The 16,486-nt window shown below is 34.2% G+C and overlaps 1 protein-coding gene across 1 annotated transcript in view; it reads right to left on the minus strand.

Moving 5' to 3' along the window:
* The window catches only part of YME1L1 (YME1 like 1 ATPase), a 49,422-nt gene that overhangs the window by 17,008 nt on the left and 15,928 nt on the right, over window positions 1-16,486 (minus strand). The window contains exons 4-9 of the mRNA XM_011370997.2: window positions 16,273-16,371; window positions 13,339-13,448; window positions 11,841-11,991; window positions 11,385-11,468; window positions 9,223-9,305; window positions 3,201-3,291 (exon numbers count right to left, since the gene is read on the minus strand). Coding sequence (XP_011369299.1) covers window positions 3,201-3,291; window positions 9,223-9,305; window positions 11,385-11,468; window positions 11,841-11,991; window positions 13,339-13,448; window positions 16,273-16,371 — 618 coding nt within the window. The remainder of the gene's footprint in view (window positions 1-3,200; window positions 3,292-9,222; window positions 9,306-11,384; window positions 11,469-11,840; window positions 11,992-13,338; window positions 13,449-16,272; window positions 16,372-16,486) is intronic.

Below are 16,486 nucleotides of genomic sequence, written 5' to 3' on the forward strand. Positions count from 1 at the left end.
CAAATCCATTTCTAGAATTAGAATCTATAATAATCTATAAATAACAAATGAATAAATCTAGAATTTGTTCTAAGGAAATAATTAAGCATATGGGCAAAGCTTCGAGATAGTAAGATGATCATCCCAGTGCTAAATTTAATAGTAAAACATTAAAAATAATTTTAAAGTTCTTTATAAATGGTTAAAGTAGAGTACAACCAACACCATAGCGTCATTACAATTGTGCACCCAATTCCAGTATGTGGGTTTCCACCTCACACTAAAAAGCAATTCTCTGACACCAGCTGGGTGCCCTCCAATTCAACTCAGTTCTGACACTACCTACCAGGAGATAGCATTAGACCCCACGAGTTGAGAATTCAGTCTCACAAGACCGCTCCCCACCCCCAACCCTGAGATGCCCGCGGCAAGACCAAGTGATTTCCTATGCTTCTGACCAACAGGCTGGTCAGAGGTTCCGATGTTCCCTTCCTTGTGTATGATTAAATTGCTACGGCAGCTCACAGAACTCAGGGAAACATTTACTTAGCAGGTTACTTGTTTCACTATAATACATATAAATCAGGAACAGCCAAAGGAGATATGCAGGGAAATCGCATCCTTTTGGGTTTATATGGAGGCCTCATTGCATAGGCACGATTGATTAAATCATTGGACATTGGTGATTAATTCAACCTCCAGCCTCTCTCCCTCTCCAGAGGTGGGGAGTAGACTAACTGTTCCAACCCCACAGGGTTGGTTCTCCTGGCAATCTGCCCCCTTCTTCAGGTGTGTTCCAAGTTATCTCATTAACATAACAAAAGAAACCTTTATTGCTCTGCTCTCTTCAGTATTCAAATTACAGCTTTAGGAGCTCTGTGCCCAAACTGGAACTAACACTAAATATATTTCTTATTATAAAGCACAATATCACAATCATTAAAAATCATATTGAGTAACTGTGAGATAACAAATCCAAATTGAGAAATGTTCTACAAATTTGTGTGTATTCTACACAATTAAGACCATAAAACATCTACCCTCAACCCCTCCAAAAAAAGGGTTGAGGAATTTTTCAGATTAAAGAAAAATCTAAATGTTATGTGTGAACCTGGATTGGGGGTAGGGGGTGAGGGGATCTAACTACAAAGGGTATTCCTGGGACAAATGCTGAAATTTAAATATGACTGTGAATTTGATAATAGTTTTGGAACACCCTTACTCTAAGAGAAAATAGAGTGAGATATTTAGGCATACAGGAGCACGGTATCTACAATTTACTCTCAAATGGTTAAAAAAATACATGTATGGGTCAAAGACCAAATGTCATCACATCACAATATCACAGCAGCATACAAATTTTCAAAAATTTTTGTCTTAGGTTTCTTGAAAGAATATTCAAAAATATATTCAAAAAAATAAGGATACCTATAATCCATGGGATAGGCTTATTGATGGCTGTTTTATCTCCTCACCTGCAGTGTGTACTGTGGATTTTCCTCTTAGAGTACTAAAAAAAATACATGAAGGCAGATCAGGATACCCCTTTCAGGACCTTTTCTACAAAGTCCCAAAACAGGAAGTTTCCAGAACCACCAAACAATGAGGATGAAGATGTCAAAGTTGAACAACTAAAGGTAAGAGAACTGATGAGTTGACAGTGTTGTGAAGAGAAACCAACCATTATGGTCAGTAATTTGCATAAAGTATATGATGATAAGAAAGATTTTCTTCTTACAAAAAAAGTAAAGAAAGTGGCAACTAAACATGTCTCTTTCTGTGTGAGAAAAGGAGAGATCTTGGGGCTGTTGGGCCCAAATGGTGCAAGCAAAAGCACAACTGTGAATAATCTAGTTGGTGATATTGAACCAACTTCAGGCCAGGTATTTATAGATTATTCTTCAGGCCCAACTGAAGATGATGATTCCATTAAGTGTATGGGATATTGTCCTCAGATAAATCCCCTGAGGTCAGATATTACATTGCAGGAACATTTTGAAATTTATGGAGCTGTGAAATGAATGAATCCAAGTGACATGAAAGAAGTCACAAATCAAATAACAAATGCACTTGATTTGAAAGAACATCTTCAGAAAACTATAAAGAAACTATCTGCAGGAATTAAGAGAAAGGTAAGTATGCTGGGGAATCCTCAGATTACTTTGCAGATGAACCATCTACAGGTATGGACCCTACGCCAAAAAACACTTGTAGTGAGAAATTCGAATTGCATTTCAAAACCAAAAGCAAAAAGTGAGCTGCTATTCTGACCACTTATTATGTGGAGGAGGCAGAGACTGTCTGTGACTGAGTGGCTATCACAGCATCTGGGCAGTTAAGAAATATATTGGGCAAGTCCAACATCTGAAGAGTAAATTTGGAAAAGGTTACTTTTTTGGAAATTAAGTTAAAGAACTAGATAGAAAACTTAGAAGCAGATCACCTTCAAAGAGAAATTTAGTATATTTTCCCAAATGCAAGTCGTCAAGAGAATTTTTCTTCTATTTCAGTTTATACAAGTCCTAATATAGATGTTCAGTCCCTTTCACAACCTTTTCTAAGTGAGAAGAAGCTAAAAATACTTTTGCCACTGAAGAAAATAGCTTTTCTCAAACAATACTAGAACAGTTTTTCTTGTTGTTGTTGTTGAAATCACTAAAGAACAACAAGAAGAAAATAATATAGTTGTGGAACTTTAAACAGCACAGTTGGTGGGAAAGAACACAGGAAGGCATAGTATTTTGAATGTGTATTGCTCAATCTGCTTACTGAATTTAATTCTCTCATTTTAACTGGTTTAAAAAGTATGTTATTTGAATGGTAACTGAAGATCCATGAAAGCACTTGGGATTTTCCTAAGTTTCTTAATTTAAATGCTGTGGACGTATGTTTTACTTTTTTTCAAAACTTAGTATTTTTTTTAAAAAAATGCATGTATGTAAAGAAAGGGAATAAGCAAACATGACAAAATGTAAACTTGGTGAGTTTGGGCTGAGTATGGATAGAATTTTCTATCCTATTCTTGCAACTTTAAAGTTTGAAATTATAACGTAATTTAAAATTACCAAAAAATGTTACAGAAAAGTATGTTCAGGATGAGCATTTATGTATAAAATAGCAATTAAAAGCAAACTTTAATCCATTAAATCTGATAAAAATTTAATTAGTAACATAGTACAGTACTTTTTGATGTCAAGTCTGGTAAAGGGACAATATCTTACCTTTCGGAAGTTTGCCTCCAAGCACAGTAAATTTTTGTGGATTTTTCAAGAATTCGACAACTTCCTGTAATTCTTGTTTAGCTTCCTCCACCTAAAGTGACACAATTCACCAAACAATTTTCAATAGTGATTACAGTATCAAGCCATCCTCTTTGAAAATCATACATTTAATTGGAAATTAACCTTTTTCTATGTTTCGGTGAAAGGAATATACAAAAATTTCCCTATATTTATAAATATACAAAGGGTTTTCTCCTGGCCCTTACTGCCAATTATGCGAAGTCTTCTTACATATCCCAACAAAAGACATTTCTAACTTTTTGCATTTTTGAAAAGTAGTGTTTCCTCTAGTTAACAAAAACTATTCAAAATTCAAGTCAAATGTGTCAGTGGCATATGATTTAGCAAGTTTCAAATCCAGAACTTTTTTGGACCTAGTTATAAGCCTCAAGGGCAAATTATGTGGACTTGCTATATTAATAATAAATATATTACTATATGTTAATGATACTATATTGCTATAATACATACATGATAAAGGATCTGTGTTCAACTTGTAACACTAATTTGGGATTACGAGGCCCTCTTCATTAGAATTACTCCTAGATTATAAATCATTCAGTTCCTAACAAATGCCAAAGGGCAGTGACTAAAATTAAGCTATGGCGTACTGATATTGTTTTATAAATGGTTGTGGCAAAAAAAGTGTAAAATTTAATCCCCAAAATATTAAAATTGCAGAATTGCCATCCTTAGAGAGAATAAAGCCCAAATTCATCAACAGAGATGGAAAGTAGACTATTAGCTCAACTTTAAAAACTGATAAGATTACAAAAGCTTCCTATCAGAAATGGTGAGCAATCTTCCTAATCAGCACACTAGTAAAGTCATAAATACAAATACCTAGTGCCAGAATGATACCAAAAATTAGTGCAGCAGGCCAGATAGTAAACAACAGTTGTGGCAATATGCTAAACTAAAAAATAACAGTCCATTAAAGGGGCCAAAAACCACAACCTGGCTCTACCAAGGAATACAGACCTAGTGCTCCAGACTTAAATTTTCTAAGAAAAAAACCCAAAATCTTTTTATGGATGAAATCTTCCAAATTAAAAATGTTGGCTACCAATTTAAGTTACAAATGTGTTTATATGTGCACTTATTTATATTTATTTATTAAAAAAATTGTTTTTAGGTGAGGCAACCCTTGGTTGACCTCAGATTGCAAGGACCTTGTCATCTTACAATCCCTTATTTTTTACACCTACAGCACCTGGTCTTCCTAGGTGGTCTCCAATCCAAGTACTAACCTGCTTAGCTTCCAAGATCAGACGGGATCGGACTTGTTCAGGGTGACATGGCTGTAGACTATATTTATTTGTTTTAAATTATACTTGCCAAACAATACATTTATTAATCCAGTTCATCTCATTGGCAGCTCATTTATAATCTCACATTAGACAACTTTAAATGGCTCTCAGTGAGAAAAAAGAACTCAAGTATGTAAGGCAGGGTTAAAAAGAAACTGCCTGGAAAAGAGTGCATTAAAACATGAAACACATCTTGGGTCAAAAGGCATCCTGAAAATCTAAGCACATGACTACCTTTGATTTCTAGAAAATGTCCCAGGGTTATTTCCAGGAAATAAACAATTGTTCAAGAATAAGCAGGGCTTTTGTTAAGCTTGAAATGGTCTTATAGTTATTCTGTTTAAGTTATTAAAAATTTACTAAAACATTTATAAAGTTAACAGTTAAAGGCAAAGCTTTAGCCACTCTTAGGCCCAGGAGAAATGCATACATATGGCTCACCAAGAGACATAAACAAGAATATTCACAGCAGCACTATTTGAGCCCAAACTAGAAGCAACCTAAATGTATAGTTAATGCAGAATATATATATAGTGTTCTGATGTTCGTAGAACAGTCTCCAACGCAAAGAAGATGAATGAACTACAACGATACATAACAGCATGGATGGACCTCACAGACATCATGTAAAGTGAAAGAAGCCGTACCAACTACATGTTTTGCATTTATATAAATTCAAAAAGCAGCACAAACTAATGTATGATATATTAGGACAATGAATATCCTTGCGGTGGGAAGAGATAATAACTAGAAAGAGGCACTAGGGAGGTTCTGATAATGTTGTTTTTTGAGCTGTGTGCTGAAAACACCTGTGTTCACTGTGTGAAAAGTTACTGAGGTATATGTATACATTTATGATTTGTGTATTTTTAAGTGCATGTTAAGCTTCAATAAAATTTGTTTAAAAAACAATTGGCTGGATTATTTTTTTTTTAATTTTTCAAATATTCAAAGATATCCATATACTAAAAGAAGACCAAATAGATTTGGTCAAGGTAATGGATAACTTGAAACTACAGAAAAAAGGGAAAGAGATTAAGTATGGACTATTCAAATTACATTTTCTCTCCCCAACCTCTGTGGCAAGAGAAGTTTCAGTTAAGGAATATAAAATCTATGGAGGAAAGTAGGGTTATGGGGCTCAAGGCAATGAATGAAGTTATAAAAGCCCTTATTAATATTTTTATGGTAACTACATATAAAAATATCCCTACATAATCAGACACCGGAGCAAGGAAATGTCATGCCTGTACAAGCTCTTTAAGACTTGACAAAACTGATCACAGGTACCACCTACTGGCATACCTATTATGGTAAATGCTATTGAATTACTTTGCTCTGTGTAAATTTAGATTTATAGCAAACATTTATTCATTTTAGGACAGAAAAGTTTTTGAGGCTTTACCTGGTGACATTCCCTTTCATTATCAGCATGTCTTCTTTGGCTTTGTACTCAGAAGTGGCCTATTTCCAAAAACAGTGTGGTATATTGTATGGTGAAGTATATACATTGCAGGGAAAAAATAAGAATGCCTCACTGACCAGAGCCTCAGCACAAGTTCAATGGAGAGCAGACCCTCAAACTGCAGACCTCAAAAAGGATGAGAAGGAACCTCTGCACTGGTAAGTCTAGTTTTCAAGTAGTCACTGCACCAATCTTTTCAACTGCTCCCTTTTCACAATTCCAACAGGGCACAGGTATTTAAATTGCAAAGGAAAGAAAGGACTGCTTGGTGTGTAGAACTGCCATAATTCTTGATGCCTTATTCCCCAATAGTCAAGCTTAAATAAAATGTCGATGTATAAATAGGGACCAGAAAGTGAAAAGAAGAAGAGCAGAAATAACATCATCAGTCTCTTCAGAGGTGGAAGAGTCCTAAAAGAAGTCATGGATTTCAAGTACCCCCTACAAGAAGAATTTAACCCAAGACATTCCTCAAAGACAATTATCTTGCCTCTACTTGAACACATTCATTAGTGACAAGTCATTAAATTGCAGGACGATCTTTATCAATCTTTAAATAATTAAATACTATTATTATGCTTTCCTTCCTGCTTATTAATTAGTAGAAAAAAATACTCATGTTGACTGGTCTCAATATAAATTCGTGATTCCAAACTTTGAGTGGCCCAGAAATCATATTTTATTTCTCTAATCCATTCATTCCCTCGTTCCTACACAATTTCACACCTCTTCCACAAACCAGTCACACCACTTCTTCCTTGCACACTTTCTCACAGCTCCTGACTTTGATTCCAACTCCACTATCAATGAACTTCCACAACTCTCCACCCCATATATATCCTACCTACCAGTTTATATACATGTCTACTTTATTTCCTATTATTATAGATGAATTGTCTGTACTACCCCTTCCAACAAAATTAAAAATTATTTGTAATCGCTTATTCCATTTTATGTCCATCTTTTAGAAACCCATTGCAATCAAGATTTAACCCCCGCTTTGCCACTGAAACTGCTCTTTATCAAATACAACAAATGATCTATCTCCCCATTGCTAAATAGATGATCAATTCTCACTAGTAGCATTCCACATCATTGATTACTCCCTCATCATGGAAATTTTCTTCTAGGTCACCACCCTCAGCTACCTCAGTGGCAGCTCCTTCTCAATGTTCTTTTCTGTTTCGTCTTCTCTGTCTTTGAACCTTTTAATGCTCTGGAACTCAGTACCTAGGCCTCTTCTCTTTTCTAGTTATAGTCACTTCATTGATGATCTAAGGAAAACATATGGACTTAATACAGCTAAATGTAATCTCTATTACAATTTTTTTCTCTAGCTCAGACCTCTCCCCCATGAATGCCAAAATGTTCTATCCACGTGCTTAGTCAACACCTTCATTTGGCTGTCTCACACATAACACACCCCAAACTGAATTCCTACTTTTTGTCCCAAAGCTCTACTCTACTCACAGCATTCTCTTCTCAGTAAATGACAATTTCATCCTTTCAATTGTTCAAACTAAGAATCTTGTGGTCATTCTTGGCACTTGTTTCTTTTATACCTTAATATTTTAATCTGTCAAGTAACTGCTGGTTGTACCTTCAAAATATATGCTAAAAATCTAACCACTTTTCATCAACTCCACTGTTACCATGTTGGTCTAAGCCTCCATCACCTATCTTTGCCTGGACTATGATAATGCCTGTTTTCTTCCCTTGTCTTCTCAAGATTATCATCAACACAACAGCCAGTGTTACCGCTAAATTTTATGTCAAATCATATTATTTCTCTGCTCAAAATCCTTCAACAGCTCAAACTTTCTATGAGTAAAAGCCAAAGTCTTTATAATGGCTTACAAGATGCTATGCAATCCACTCCTGACTACCTCCCTGATCGCATCTCCTCATGTTTGCTAATTCACCTTGCTCACTCCATTCCACATAAAAGTGGCCTTTTCACGGCTCAACAAACAAACAAGGTACATTAATTCTTTAAGTCTTTTATGCTCTTTCTTCCTCTGGCAAGAATTCTTTGATCAGATACATGCATGGTTTACTCCATCGTCTCCAAATATTCACTTAAATGTCACCATCTCAGTCAATCATACCCTGAACACCCCATTTAAAATTGTGGCCTTTATCCCAGAACCCCCAATCCTCATTATACCCTGCTCTATTTTTCCACCATAATACTTTACCACTTAACACACTCTAATAGTTCCTTATATACCACATCACTGTCCAATTCCTGTAAGAATTAAAGCTCCATGAAGGCAAAGATTTGTTTTATTTCTTCTATCTTAGTACCTAAAAAAGGGACTGGCATTTAGAAGACACCATTAAATATCTGTCATATGATTTAATAAACAGCTATAAACTAGCATTCATCCATTCTGTTCACTCGATACAGATGTTTTAGATACTACAGTCACAAAGATCACCAAGAGGAACAACCAAAGGAAGCACCATTTATTATCGACTATGTCCCAAGTACAGACACAATCTGTGAGAATCTGAAGTAACTTATTCAAGGTCACACAGCCAATAACTCAAAACGAATTTGAAACCATAGTCTGTTTGACTTTGAAGTCCACATTCATTCCAAAGTACCTTGCTGCTTTCACAAATGTTAAGTCCTGGCATGAAACAGGGAAGGGGCAAAGAGCTTGCTGGCCCTCTCTGGATGTGCTACAATCCCACCACATGTTCACCTGGAAGCTCCCCAAACCCCAACTACTGGGATTTTTATGGAGGCTTCAATCATGGAGGCACAATCAATTATTAACTCCATTTCCTGCCCCTCTCTTCTCTCTAGAGAATATAGGGTGGGGCTGAGAGTTCCAAGCTTCGGGTCTTTCTGGTGACCAGCTCCCATCCTAAAGCTATTCAGAATCCCTCCAAGAATCACCTCATTAGAACAAAAGACACTTCTATCATCTCCTATCACCCAGGAAATTCCAAGAGATTTAGAAGCTCTGAGTCAGAAATAGTGGTCAAAAACCGAATAGTTGAACAAAAGATGTTCCTAGTGCTCTTATTACTTAGGAAATTATGAGTTTTAGCAGCTCTGTGCCATAAACTGGGAGCAGAGACCAATATATATATTTTCTATTATTCACACCTTTAGAATGAAATATTGACCTTATACAATTAATGTTTGAAGAAGTCCAGGTAAACTTTAACTTACTCCTTTAACATGCTCAAAGGTGACATTTTTCATCTGTACAGGATCTACTGCAGAATCAAGCCCCGTTGTTGTCCGGAAACGGACTAAAGGGAAGAAAATATTTATACACTTGATAGATTCATAAAATTCCAAACATCTCATTTTTTCAGATGCAACAAAGTGAAACCCAGAAAAATTATCTAACTTCATATACATTAAATCAGAGCGTAGAGTGGAAACTAGGTCTTCTGGATTTCTAGACCATGTTCAAGGAAGAAATGTTTCACATTAAAATGACATCTTTGTACTTTCTGATTAAAATTAAGAATTATATTCCTCTTCTCCTGGTAAATAGCTAATGACAGAAATCTGAAACCAATGATTCTCAAACTCCAGTGTGCAGAAAAATCACTTGAGAAATGTGTTAATGCGGCTTCCTGGGCCGTGACACTGAACTCTTGGTTTACAGATTTCGGAAAAGGACACAGCAGAGATTGCATTTTTACCAATCACCCTTAATTAACCTGATACAACTGGTGAGGGATCTACACTTTGAAATACTTTGCCTTAAACTAGGATTAAAAAAAAAGGTACTGGCATTAAAAAAATAAAGGGTGAGGCTGAACAGCTTTCACTTTTCAAGTGGCCTTCTTCTTCTGACAGCTATTATTTATTATTATTTGCCGTTAGATTATATCAGTAGTGACATTATTAAATATAAGAAAGACAGTAAAAGTTTAGTAGAATCGTAAAATATTTGAGATTAACTATGAGGAACAAAGCTTTCTTAAACCTCCCGCCCGCTTGGGTAAACTTCCATACTGGACAGATATAATTGAGTAAACTGAGCGATTTCTAATTTCCTCAGAATAAGTCAAAACTATTGTCTTTAATATAGACTGAAATATAAAGAAATAAAAAAATGAGTAAACAATTATATAGGGTTAATAAGAAATACTTAACATATCGAGAAAATACAAGTTGAGAGCAAATTTAAAACAATAGTTCTACAAAGGACATAGTTTTAGCCCCCTCAATTATTGCTTTAAGGCTCTATACAGATGGACTTAATGAATAATGAAAATCAGTATGTAGCAGAAGCACTTGGACCTAATAAAAAAATTAGAGTAATTACTCGAAGGCAATGTATTTCACACGTTAATATATATTTTGCTTAATTTAAGACATCAATCAAGAAACATAAAAGAATAATCAGTGCTCATGCCACCCCTCTACCAACCTGCCGATAACACTATACTGGGTCCCTATACTGGGTTTTGTTTTGTTTTGTTTTGTTTTGTTTTTGGAAAAAAAAGGAGACCAGAGACCATGAACTTAGATACAAAAGGCCATTCTTGGATGTTAAAACATCATCTCAGGTTTCATGCCGCAAAAACTTAAATAGTATCTGGGGCTACATGCAACTTCTAGGATGAAATCATGATCCAAATCAACCGATGTTCTTAACTGTACATTAGATTTTTTTTTCTCTCAAGGTACTCAATCATAAAAAGAGTAGAGAACACAGGGTAAAAATTAAATTGTCGAAAAAGGAATTAGAACCACTTAAACCTGACATTGATTACTTCATTTGTGACTGGCAAACTGAAAAAACAGGGGACTCATTTAAAGTAATTTTCTAGAAAGTAATTTTTAATAAATTCGATTTATTAATTTTTCTCTAAAATAGACAACTATTTCACTTTGTACTGCTATTATAAAACTCTCCTAAATTTTTTAATTTTATAATTAGACAGGTATTATTTTCTAAATATCCAGAAAACCAACCGGTACTAGAAGTTGAAAGAAAATTTTCACTCTAACACTCTTAAGTTTCACTGCAAGTTTAACAAAATATCATCTTTCTCGAAATAAGTAAAACCTGAATTTGTACAGTGCCTAAAGAAACTTTTCTTGCAGTCCACAAAACAAGGTCAATATAAGCCCTCTGACAAGGTAGAAGGTACCACAATCTAACATTAAAACTCTTCTACTTCAACACAAAAAACAATCTCGAGTGACTGAATCTGAGAAGTCTTGACTGAGGAATAAAAGGTCCAGATTCTAGAACTATGAACATCAACAATTTCGTTCTCTAAGCTTTAAGCAGCCTATGAAAAAGAAACAAGTATGTAAAAGATTTTTAAAAATTAGTAAGTCAGGAAAATAAAAAGAGCCTTTACCAGATAAAAACGGGTTTTTTAAGAGTCCGTAAATGCCAAATAGCAGCAAAACAAAGAGAATTAGACGGGTTCGTCTTAGAGAATCTGGAAGAAAAAGAAAAAGCCTTAAATCAAATGACAGTGCAATGAAATGCAAATATTAGGATACTGATGATAATCATATTTCATCACATGCAATTTTGAACCTGGTGTTCTGAATAATTGCCATGATTTCCTTTAGCATTGTTACCAAAAACTGCATGAAGCCATTCTGTCCTTGACTCAGATTTCTCAGTGGAGAAAGGGAAAATGCCAGCAGTTTTTTCCATTTCTACACAGCTTAAGTTACAAATATGGTAGAATAAGATCAATGGAAAATTGGGTAATTATTAGAAAAGTTATTCATAATCACTTGAAGGCTGGACTATGACTTCCCTTCAGATACTCTTCTCAAACATGGATGTCAAATCAACTTACCATTGGTTTTTTGTGTTAGTGCTTGAGCTTTCAGAAAACCCTCTGCAAAACCAGTTTTAAAAGCATCTTGGTGAGCTTCAGGTATGTTTTTGGTTTTCATGAGTTTGTCCAAAGTCTCAACATCTGATCCTCTGTCTCGCAAAAGAAATCCCTAAATATACAAACAACACATCAGTACTGGTTGACTATACAGGTAATAACACGCCCCAGAAACATTCTGACCACTCACATACACAAAATTCAGTAAGAGTCTAGAATTTTAAATTTTTTTGGCAACATGAAGAATGAGGATTAAAACTCAACAGTAACTTACTAAATCAATGGCTCAGAAACTGACACTAGACCCTATTCCTCTATCAATCAAGTACTATAAAGAAGCTCTCTGGATGAACACTATACTAAAAACAGATAATAGGTCATAGGTTGACTTAGGGCTCTAATGGCCTGATGTGCACTCCTTTAACTCTGATACAGGAAAACCTCAGTATTAAATGTTTACTGAGCACATTTCATACACTTGGCCCTGTGTAAGTTCTGGAGATGTAAAAATGAATAAACAATGATCCGAATGTATTCAGTCTATCAAGAAAAGATTCATAAATAAGTTTTTGAAACCATTTTGATATTATGTTAGAAGTACCAGGTATGGTGATAAAATAAATACTACCTAAGGAAACTAAGAGAAGTTTTAAAAAGAATGAGGTACCAAAGCCATAAAGACAAATAGCATGGACAATCTGACAAAGGCATGAAATAACAGCATTTAGTGCTGAGGAACTGCAAGTAATCTTGTAGGACAAGACTTTTAAAATGCCAAGCAAGAAGGAGGACAGAGGTACAGAGGAGGGTAACACACTGAAAGATGAGAACAGAAAATGGTAGGCAGAGGCCAAAAGATAACATACCCTCTGTATCATGGCAGGAGTCAGACAATAAAACAGAGGAATACAATTATTACATTTAATACATTTTAGACAGACTGGTGGTAGCAGTCTGCACGCTATACTGAAAGTAGTAAAACTAAAGGCGAGGAGACTAAATGAGTGTTAATAACTATTTCTTGCCTAGATTACTCGAATTATATATGCAATGGAACTGGGGATGAAGAGAGATTTAAGAAATATTTAAGAAGCAGAATCAACAGGACTTTATAATGATTAATGGATGTGGGAGGTGAGAGAAGACAGATAAATCAAAGTTGATTACCAAGTTTCTAACCTGAGTGGATGCTACTCAATTAACACAGAGAACACATAAGCAGGTACAGGTTGGTAGGGAGAAAAACAGAGGGAGATGTCTAACAGGCCAGTGGAGACAAGTTTGGCACCCGGAAGAGTTGTAGATATAATGATTACACAGGTTATTCATCTTTTTCTCATAAGTAGAAAAATGGGAGAAAATCAATCAGCCAACAAAAGAAATCAGATATTGCTAGTTCTCATTTCAATAATTTGAAAATTACTGCTCTTTCTTGATTTAAAAAAAGAAGTCTAATTACCTTCATGAATGATGGTGTTATATGCTGTGTTTCTGCTAATCTTTCAGAGGTGGACTGTAGACGACGTGTCCTTGATTTCAAAGTTTTAAAACCTCGAGACTGTATGAAAACTAAATGAAACAGTATCACATTTATTTCTTACTATAAATTTTTACAAGAAAAATGCTTAAGATTCAAAACTTTGACATCATATATGTACACCGTAAGCTTTCGTCTTATTTTTTAACACAGTTCTTTGCCTGACACTCCAACAAACTAATCATCAAAATGGATTGACTCTATGGAATTAAATTTACATTTTCTTCGTAATTTAAAAATGTTAAAAAAAAAAAATAGATGAGTATCAAATAAAAATCAGTGTCTCCTAATTCCTCAAATCCCACTTCCACTTTCTATAAGCAACCAGTATTGTTTCATGACCATACTTCTATGTATTTAAACACACGCTCTTTCCATAAAAACAGTATCTAACTTTCTGCAACTGTCTTTCTTCACCTAATATATCATGGATACTTTTCAAAATAGTTCAGATAGCGCATCCAGTTTAATGGCTATTTATAGTTTTCCAATTTATCTGAGTATAACAATTTATTCAACCATTTCCCTACTCCAGACTTCAGTTGTTTCCTGGTTTTTTTGTTGCTAAAAATAATGCTGTGGTAAACATTTCTTATATATTATCTTTCAGCACATGTAGATCAAATTCCTCAAAGTAAAACTGTGAGGTTTACCTCATTTAAAACTAAGAAAGTGCCTCCTAGAAAGCTATTATCAATTTATATGTCCACTAAATGATTGTTCTTTTCTCCATAGCCTTTGCAACAATTGATAATATAAGTATAAATCTTTTTAACTTGTACATATCTGATAGGCAAAAAGTAGTACTTGTTTTAATTTGTATTTGAGATTAGAAGTGAGGGTAAGTTTGAAAAAATTTGTTCATTTTTATTGACTATTGTTATTTCTTTAGTGAATTGATTACTCATGACCTTTACATATTTTCATTTGTAAAAAACATGGATGTTATGTATACTAACCTTTTGTTATATATATTTCATTTATTTTAATGTCTTTGTCTTTTAATTAAATGATACACTAATTTAAAAAACTAATACAGCCTTACCTTTTAAATCTGTTATGGTTTCTGCATTGTGTTTTGAACAAAGAGTCCCACCCCCAAACTAAGATTTTAAGGACGGATTACAGACTTCATCTAATACTTTTAACTTTTTGTTTTCGGACCTTTACCTATTTGGAACTTTTTATCTGTGGCAGTTCCCCATTTTCACTTCTAATATTATTTGTATTTCCTTGTTTTTTCTTAATCTGATTTTGTTCTATTGTTTAAATTTTTTCAAATTAAACTTGCACTTGGTTTAAGTAATATTTTCTTGCTGTTATATTAATGTTTTATCCATATTAATTTCTCACATTCTTTTTTAAAAAGTCTCAAAATGTTTAATCAATTTATTTCTCATCTTTCTTATTTCCTAATAAATTACACAATGCCCTCAGCACCAGCTTGTCCTCAAACCAAAGATTTTGATATGCAGATTTTCATTATGGTTCATTACGAACTGTTTATAATTTCAGTTTTGAGTTTTCCCTTTAACCACAAGACACTCAGAAAAGTATCTTCAGATTCTCACATATTTAGGTATTTTTTTTTTAGCTATCCTTTGTTATTTGATTTCAGTTTTATTATATGATCAAAGAACCTGACCTCTGAGCTATATATGTTCTGAAAATATATACTTCATACACAAATACATGCTCAGTTTTTATGTCTTCCATGAATACTTAAAAATATATCGTCCTTAAATATTCTTCTGTGTTCTGCATTAACCATTTCTTCAGAGAATTATTGGTCTCTTTGCTCAACTTGGTGCCTCTCTTTCATGCTACAACTGTTCCTCAAAAATGTGAAGATTCTTGCTAATCCATTTGTATTTATAAAGAGGAACAGAGTGATCAGTACTGAATGTTGACAGGTTTCCTCAAAACTAATGAGATGGTAAATGTATTTAGACTACAAAAACATAGACTTATGGTGAATAGCAGGACACCTGTAGTACATGGTTCAAGTCCAAAGCAATCTGTGGTACTGTCTTGTTTCTCTCTTTGGCATCACTTTCGAACCAGGAGTCTTCAGAGACAGACTCCTCTCAACACACACACATCCCTCCCCCTCTTACTAAGAACATGTTTTTTGCCAATTTTAGCCTAAAAGTTAGAAGCCATGTCCAAGCTCTGTGATTGGCCCCCTTCTGTTAATCTTTCGACCATTTACTATATCAACCATCCCAGAACACATTATTGTTGGTTCATAATTTAGGGTTTTTCCTAAGTCCTACTAGAAATAGTAATATACACCTCTTTTAGACTACTCTAAGTTTCATGAAGGTAGGCAGTATCTGTCTTTTTCATTTATCACTGTCACCTAACACCCATCACTAGTGCCTGATTAATGTTATCATATAGTAATATTCAATACATATGAATGAATATTTGATTTTGCTATCAATTTGATGTCATCTACTTCATGCCTTATGGAAAGTCCTCAAATTTCTGGTCCATTGATGAAATCCCTCTGTTGTTACCCAGATTTTTTCCTGATTTTTCTTTTTCTTTCTCGTCTTGCAAGAGGATTTCGAAAATGAGGGGAAGTAAACAAATGTGCTTAGCTAATTATTTTGAAGCAGGTATAAATCCCATAATTTACTGAGACACTTAATACTCACATTCAAAATTTAGTTCCTATTTTATATTTTTCACATAAATAATTGCACAGATATACCGAAATTAATTCATTACAAATATTCTAAGTTCTGTGAGCTACGAATGTTTACAACTATTAGTATTACTAAGAAAAACAAATCAGAATATATTACATACATTATTTTTTTCAAAATCAATGCAACCGTTGCTTCATACCTGGCCAGTACTGAAGATCCGAACAAATGTTTTTAAGAGTTCTTGAATGTTGTCTGTATAAGCAAGAGGAACGTAAAGTACTAAAAACATCTATGTAACCTGAAGGGAAATTGAAAAAAGTCAATGTTCTAATTGCCAAACCAAAAAAAAAAAAAAAAAATGAATATTTTTACCAAATATTAGAAATACCAAAATGTTTTGCCTTTTATTTGTA

Source organism: Pteropus vampyrus, unplaced genomic scaffold (genome assembly GCF_000151845.1).
Source record: "Pteropus vampyrus isolate Shadow unplaced genomic scaffold, Pvam_2.0 Scaffold180, whole genome shotgun sequence".
Taxonomy (NCBI): Eukaryota; Metazoa; Chordata; class Mammalia; order Chiroptera; family Pteropodidae; genus Pteropus; species Pteropus vampyrus.